Source organism: Benincasa hispida, chromosome 5 (assembly GCF_009727055.1).
Source record: "Benincasa hispida cultivar B227 chromosome 5, ASM972705v1, whole genome shotgun sequence".
Lineage (NCBI taxonomy): Eukaryota > Viridiplantae > Streptophyta > Magnoliopsida > Cucurbitales > Cucurbitaceae > Benincasa > Benincasa hispida.
Window position 1 is genome coordinate 1,621,781 of NC_052353.1, and position 7,933 is coordinate 1,629,713.

General features: G+C 35.2%; 1 protein-coding gene across 2 annotated transcripts in view; it reads right to left on the reverse strand.

Annotated features, from left to right (window-relative positions):
• Positions 1–906: 906 nt before the first annotated feature.
• The window catches only part of LOC120078755, a 23,043-nt gene continuing 16,016 nt past the window's right edge, over positions 907–7,933 (reverse strand). For both annotated transcript variants that reach the window (XM_039033062.1, XM_039033063.1), the window contains exons 10-17: positions 3,514–3,740; positions 3,248–3,306; positions 2,985–3,170; positions 2,770–2,893; positions 2,517–2,575; positions 2,164–2,309; positions 1,932–2,090; positions 907–1,312 (exon numbers count right to left, since the gene is read on the reverse strand). In XM_039033062.1, the coding sequence (XP_038888990.1) occupies positions 1,007–1,312; positions 1,932–2,090; positions 2,164–2,309; positions 2,517–2,575; positions 2,770–2,893; positions 2,985–3,170; positions 3,248–3,306; positions 3,514–3,740 (1,266 nt within the window). In that variant the 3' untranslated portion in view covers positions 907–1,006. The remainder of the gene's footprint in view (positions 1,313–1,931; positions 2,091–2,163; positions 2,310–2,516; positions 2,576–2,769; positions 2,894–2,984; positions 3,171–3,247; positions 3,307–3,513; positions 3,741–7,933) is intronic.

The following is a 7,933-nucleotide window of genomic DNA, read 5'->3' on the forward strand; positions in this document are numbered from 1 at the left end:
TTTTCTCATGACCGTCTTTTCTGTTTCCTTTTTAATTTCTCATAATAATTTGTTTTACATGTTCAAACTTTCTTCTATATTATTATTATTATTATTAATTATTATTATTATTATTATTATTATTATTATATTTGTAATTTATAGTTTGTTTTTTCTGTCTATCATGTCACCAGAATCACAACTATCGTCTGTCCATTTACCTTTTTTTTTTTTTTAATTCTCATAATGTACTCTTTCTATTCTTCTATATTTTACAATTTATATTTTGTCTATTCTTTCCCTTTATTTTTTTTTTCACTTTTTAAGTTTGAGATTTGATTTTACTACTTATAATAATATATTAAAGATACACAATAGTTGTAAAATAAATCAATTTTACTCTTGAACTAAATAAATCATGCTGGATTATAAACAAAACTACTAATTAACTTGATTGTAAACTCTTCACCTAAAATTCCATAAGTAATCATTTTTTTTTCACTTTTATCTATTATTTCATTATCAATCATATTTTTATTTAACTTATAATTATTGATTTGTACACTTAAAAGTCACAACTTATTACTTAAATAAGTTTGTTCCAAAATTTCAATAAAAAATTGACAATATTTTTATAATTTTTTGTGATATCCGTGATTCTTTTCGAAATATCCATCGATATATCCACAAATCTGAATTACCGATATTTACATCCATAATGATATTTTCATCTTTGGTTATATCTGTTAATACTTTGAACCTAATTGTTATATTTGCAACTGCCCTAAAAATTAATAATTTAACCTTTTCATCTTTTTTAACTAACTATAATTGGTCCCTAATAACCAATTAAACTAGTAATAACAATAACATAAATAAAAATATAAAGGTGTAATGCCTTTATTGTTTCACATTATAACAATAGAATGATCATAGAATTTTTTATTTTTTAAAAAATAATCAAACAGAATAGGTACCATATAAAATGATACAATCATTTGGTACAAGGAACATAAATTAATGAATCTTAGGAGGCAAGTGATACATTAACTTCAACTGAGGAGTCTGTGAGTATAATACCTTTGGAATTTTCAGCTTTAGGGTGACCCAGAGAATCCAACTTTATCCTGACATGCAAAGGTTTCACAAAAATGAGCTCTCTCAAATCTCTTTTACAATTTATAAGGAACTCGATGCAACCCTCTTTTATCATCTTCCCTTTATTTCCTGGGTACAAAAAATCTGCTATCCTCAATGCATGATGTTTGTCCTCATTGCCTTCAGAATCTTGGTTTCTTCTAAGCCTTAAATATAGGGCTGCATAAACTATGACCTGTTTCAAAATTATGCCAACGTTACAACTTCCATGTTATTATTATTTTTCCTAAAATAGTAAAAGAAAACTTGGGATAAACATTTTTATAGAACAGTGTAACAGCACTCTCCAATTGACATTCTTTTTACCATGAGAAGAGCTTGCAGCTTGGTTCTTGAATGTGTGTCCATTTCTAGCTTATGAGCTAGACACGTTTAGAGTATACCTCTTCAACTTCTAATTTATACATTTTTATAAGAATGTCAAACTAAACTTGTGTTCTGATGGTCCAATAGGCAGCAAAGTAATGTTTCTACCATCAGAAATGAGAAAATTTCCTTTTGGACTTGTTTCGGAACAATTCTTTTCTTCATAGATGCATAAGCATATCCAATTCGGAAAGATACATTGATGAAATATTTTCCCACTCAAGACTCAAACCATACAGGAGCAATATCTGATCTATTTTGGTTTGAAGTACAAAGCCTAAATTTGGACGATTGAAAGTATAGGAACTAAATTTGGACGACTAAAAGTATAGGAACTAAATTTGAATGGATTCTAAAGTACAGGAACCAACAAAGTAATTTAACCAAAAGTTCAATATACAACTATGTTTCTTAACATAAATTTGTACCTCGCTAGTTCCAGGACTCGTATTGACAGCACACTCAATGTGAACTTTATTGTCTCCAATATAATTATGAGCTCTAACATTATCTTCCACCATTTCTGATTCTTGCGGTGAAAAGGCTAGACTATCCAATTCATCATACCACTGTTGAGCAGAACCAACCTATAACACAAACGCTAGCAGGTTATTCTAGAAACAAGAAAATGTCACTTGAACTAAAGATGTGTAGGTTCACCTTTTCTGAGGGCTCAGCTACTTCCTCGACAATTGAGATTTCAGTTGCGGTACCTCTTGCCTGTCGCCATATGCTGTCTTCATGTAATGATTCCACTAGTTCAATATCTGTAGGAAGATCAACATTGATTTGTATACCAACCTTACCTGTATGCATGGTGAATTCGTATAATTAGGATGCTAAAATATAAAAGACTCACTATTTCAGCATGCTATATTGAGGGTAAGCAAGACTAGATCTACAATGAAAAATGATGTTGTAACACAAAATCTCCTGGGCCTAAACCAGGTCCAAGTGGAAACTGTACTAGAGAAATTGCAAATCTAACACTTTCATCTCCAAAAAGAAAGTACCAGGCAGCAGTCTGAAAAATTGAAGATGATCAATCTCTGCTCCTTGGAAATTATCGGCACTGCAGTAAAAACAAGATGGATAAACAAAATATTAATGAGGTTGAAAACGAAAAATAATGTAGAAAGGACCAAGCCTACAACATCAAGATGATGAAAATGAAATGAGTTTGAAGAATATAAATTAACCTCATCAAGTGACTAGGTCCATAGCTATCAATCTCTACAAACATCCAAATCAAGTAAATACACTTACTTGGCTATAACCTTCTCTGGAGGTGGAGCTAACCAATACGGTAATCCAAGGACCCCAAAATTTGAAAATTGGAAGCTTGAGCTCTCACCAGATTTTCTATTATATTTCAAAACCACCTGTCCAACTTCAAGAGTGAAGTAAGGGCTAAATATACTAGCAAAAGATGATGGGTTGAGCAGCAAAACAACAACTCATCAATGGAAACATTGGTGTACCTGAGTCGCAAATGATTATGCAATTTTGAAAGGGTGTTAGAGAAGATAAAAGATCCAAGTATGGTAACCCCCCTGTGGTAATATTTGCATCAGTTTGCAGCTGCAACATACCATCAGGTATCTGTTTCAGAACAGACAATCTATCCATGATCAACTGCCCATAGTTCTCCATAATTCTTGAAAGCCCTATTCATAATACAGATCATCTAATTAAAATTTCCCATCGACATCGGTTTTAGCAACGAAACCTACAAATTATGTACCTCTAACAATTTCGATAATTTTTCCCGAAGCCAAATCCATGGTCCATAGTGTCCCAAGACTACAAATTCATGAAGAAAACAAAAGTTGATTATAAGAACCAGCACCCATATTGATTGTGATGCCATGCTGTAAATACACTACTTCAGATAAGAAACATATGGTATCGAGTACCATGCGCAGTAAGGAGAAAAACTGCAGAAACATATAACAAATTATTAACTTGTTGAGAAAATAAGATAATGTACTGCACACACTTTCATTCTACCTGCGACTTAAAATCAATAATCTATCATCCATATATCTTATCATGTGCCAAGGAAACATCAGAGACTGCGGATTGAAATCTTCCACTTCTCTGTCAGGAATGCTTCCTATACCAAATTTGTCCATAATCCAGCTCCATAACTGAGTACTATTCTTATTTGAATAGTTTTCTGGATAGAGAGTTTCCACAACACGCTTACCCAAATCAGCTTTCCTAATGGCATGGTTCTGGACAGTCAAAATTGAGTAACAGCAAAAATTTAAGAGATCATTAGAACTGCCGCGAGATAAACTGACTAATGTCATTGAAGTTAACAGAGAGACAGGTAAGTGGTGGCATTATTAAGAATGAACAACTAAAATGTCTACAAATGGATGGAAACATTATTTGAGGCCGCTTGTTCAAAGGAAACATTTAAATGGGAAAAAAATCCAACTACCCGGACAACAATTAATTTGAATCCTCAAAGGGGAAAAAAATGCATTTAATTTGACGGCGATGTTTAATGACAGAAAGGTCTGCATCATGTTGCCTCATTTTTCATGGATGTCTATTTCTTATCATCTCAAACATTTACTTGCATGACTGAAGTACAGAATCTACAGCTTACATAATGGAGAGTTACGGGGCTTTTCCTATTACCTAGAACTTTCCCTATAGTACAACCTCATCCTTTTATCTTTCTGGAACTCAATTGTGGAAAAAAGTTCAAATACGTGTGGACTGGGATTCCCACTTTCTTTATTTTAAGATTCCTCCAAACGGTTAGCAATAGGCTCAAGAAGATCGTGAGGGACTTTATGTGGGTTGGAGTTGATGAGGGTGGGAGGGCTCATTAAGTTGGGTGGGAGGTTATCTTGAGACTAACAGAGTTATGTGGTCTACGTACAAGAAAATTGAAACTTTTAACATTACCCTTCTAGCAAATTGGTTATGGTGATTCCATCTGGAGTTAGATGCTTTGTAGCATAAGGTTACAACAAGTAGGCATGTTCCTCAACTTGGTGAGTGGGTGTTGTCAAACTTCTTGAAATTTACTAGGGGTTGGTTGGGTTGCTCACTTTTGGGAGGATTGTTGGATTGGAGTAAGTGCCCTTTCTCTTCTTTTCCCTAGGAGAATTAACATGATTAGCTACATTTCAAGGCATTCTTCTGGGTGATTGGAGTTGTAACGGTGCATTCTTTGCAAGGGAGATCTAAGGATTTGGATTACGTTTTAGTAGGTCATACAATTTCAGCACGTGCTCAGCTTGTAACACAGGGTTTGCAATTTGATGATTGATGTGTGTTTCAATAATCGGTTCAAGATGAGAGAGGGGCCGTTTGGTGTGCAGCTCTTATTGCAATCTTAGTATCTTATAGAATCTTTGGCTTGAGAAGAACTAAAGAATTTTAAAAGAAGCTTGTTGCTCATGTGGGGAAGCAAACACTCTCATTAAGTTTGATTGAACATACTAACTTTTCCATTATTATAAATGGGAGACCGAGGGGGGAAATAGTTGCTAAAAGGGGGCTTTGTCAAGAAGACCCCATCCCCATTTTTTTTTCGCGATTCTTGGGGATGCTTTTCTAGGGATGCTTTCAGTAACCTGGTGCACTATTGCAGTGAGAGAAATATCATCAAAGGATTCTCTTACGATCATCCAGCTATTGAGATTACACACCTCCATTATGTGGATGATACTTTACCTTTTTTTAGCTCTTAGGATGATGGGAATGTGATGGCTTGGTGGCCCCCAGTCAACTTATTTTCGCTTGGTTCAGGTCTGTTCTTATATGTTTCCAAAACAACATTCATCGGGATAAACCTTAACTATGAAGAGTTGATTATCAGGCTTCCTTACTCGGTTGTAAAATGGACAATTTCCCATTCAATTATTTGGGGTTTCCCATTTGGGGAAAGCTTGGTGCAGTGGTGGCTTGGGAATCTCTCAAGGAGAAATTTAAAATGAAGATGGATAAGTGGCATGGTTTCTGTTGAAATACGTTGAATTAGCCCTAAGGGCATTTTTGTAATTTTTGCTATATTTGCTAAATTAGGGTTTCACCTCATTCTATTTATATCTGAGGTTAGGTCCATTGTAGACATGACATTAAATAATAAGTCCTTTTTCTACCGTGGTTTTTCTTCCCTGAATTAGGGTTTTCCACGTAAACTCCTTGTGTCATCTTCTTTTCTTCTATTTCAATAGTTTCTCTCTTTCAAAAGGAGGTCATCTAACTCTTGCTCAGTTGATTCTCAAGAACCTCCCTTGTTACTTCTCTCTTTTGCGAGTTCCAGTATGAATTATTCATCATTTGGAGAAGATTCTTCTCCCTATATGTGGGATGGGGGCATTTGCAACTCAGCTACCCATCTTGTTAATTAGATCTACACCTCTCTTCCAACAATCTATGGATCTTCGATAGACTCTTCATAAAGAAAAATGTTGCTCTATTGATGCAGTGTTTGTGGGGACTTTTCCATGAGAATGTCCTTTGGAGACGCGTCATAAGTGCTATTTATGGCACTGATAACCAAGACTGGACCTCCAAAGTGCCAAGAGATAAATGCAAGTCCAGATTATGGGCTGGAATTACGAAGCATAATGTTCAGTTCTTTAAGTTGATTGAGTTTGTCGTAGGAGATGGGAGGAAAATTAGATTTTGCCATCTTGGGAAGATTGTTGTTGTGCCCCTCAACCTCTTGCGCAGAAGTACCAACGTACACCATCTCAACTAAAAGGCAGTGATTATTGATTGTTGGAATGACTCCAAACTTGGGAATTGGATTGTTTTACTAAACAGAAAAAAACTTTTCATTGATATAATGAAAAGAGACTATTGTTCGGAGTACAAAGAGACATAAGAATCATACAATTCAAATAGAACTATGGGTCAATAGATACACTGGGTTATCTCAACTACACTGATACAATCTTAGCATTCTCATCATTTCCCATTACCAAACGATACATCAAAAAGACTTGAGACATACAAACATAATCAACATAATTAAACTGTAGAAATAAAGACATTCCAATTGAGACATATGTCTTGTATGGAGTAATCAACAAAGAACTTAGATTGTGAACTCTATGAAGATGCTAGCAGCCGTGCTGAGGCAGAACAGTCTGACCAATCAATGGGTTTGTCATAGAAGACTCTTTGATTCCACTCAAACCAAAGTTCTGATAGTATGGCTTTAACTGCATTCAACCATAAAACTTGGGTTTTGTGTGAAAGTGAGGGGTCACTCATCAACTAAGATACATTATCTCGGAAAGAATTCCCAAAAACCCAAGACAAATTAAAGTATGAGAATAGCTTCCACCAGACTTATTAGAAAATGGACACTCAAAAAATAAGTGTTGTAGGTCCTCACTAAATGCTAAGGAAAGAGGGCAAATGGAAGGAGATAAATAATGACCTTGCAGTTTATGTTGTAACGTGGCTGCACAATTGAGAGTGCCAAAAATCATGATCAATACCAGAATGCTAACTCTTTTGGGACTCTTAAACTTCCATAAAGCTTGAAAGATGACCTTATCTAGAGAAGATGAGGCAATTGAATGTTTGGAGAGAGATTTAACGGAGAACTTGCCTCATGATTCCAAAGACCAAATCCTAGAATCAAGGGATTGGGGTAATCTCTTGCCTTCCAAACTACATAACAGCTGATGGAATTCTGAAATCTCCTCTTCTTTTAAAGGCTGACAGGAGAAACTTGGGAATTGGGTTTTAAAAGAAGACTCTTTCATAGAGAGATGGAAAAGAAGACTCTTTCATAGAGAGATGGAAAGTTCCTTTGCTCTTTTGCAATTGACTTGTTGGCAGTGAATGGTAACCGTCACAATTTTCGTTGGAAGATTGACCCCTTGTGAATGTTCTCGGTGAAGTCCATTTGTTAACCTATCTAAGCAGGCTAAGGAAATTACTTTCCCCATGGTTAGGCTCAAAATTCTCAAAACAGTAAAGGTCTTCCCGTGGTCTCTATAGGAGCTAAATACTTATGAGAAGCTTTAAAGGAAGTTCCAAAATTGGGTCCTCTCTCCTACCATTTGTTGTCTTTGCTATAGAGATGTGGAATTGGTGGATCATGTGTTCTTGCACTTTGAGTTTGCTTCTTATTGAAATAGGGAAAGAAGACGACACAAGGAGTTTACGTGGAAAACCCTAATTCAGGGAAGAAAAACCACGGTAGAAAAGAACTTATTATTTTTTTTTTTGTCTTATTTACAATAGACCCAACCTTAGATATAAATAGAATAATGTGAAACCCTAATTTAGCCTCATTATTCAGCGTACCTTCACCTATCAAGTTTGATGACTGGTTTCTTCTACCGGGGCTAGGTTTCATCACCTTGCTCTGATACCATATTGAAATAGGGAAAGAAGACGACACAAGAGTTTACGTGGAAAACCCTAATTCAGGGAAGAA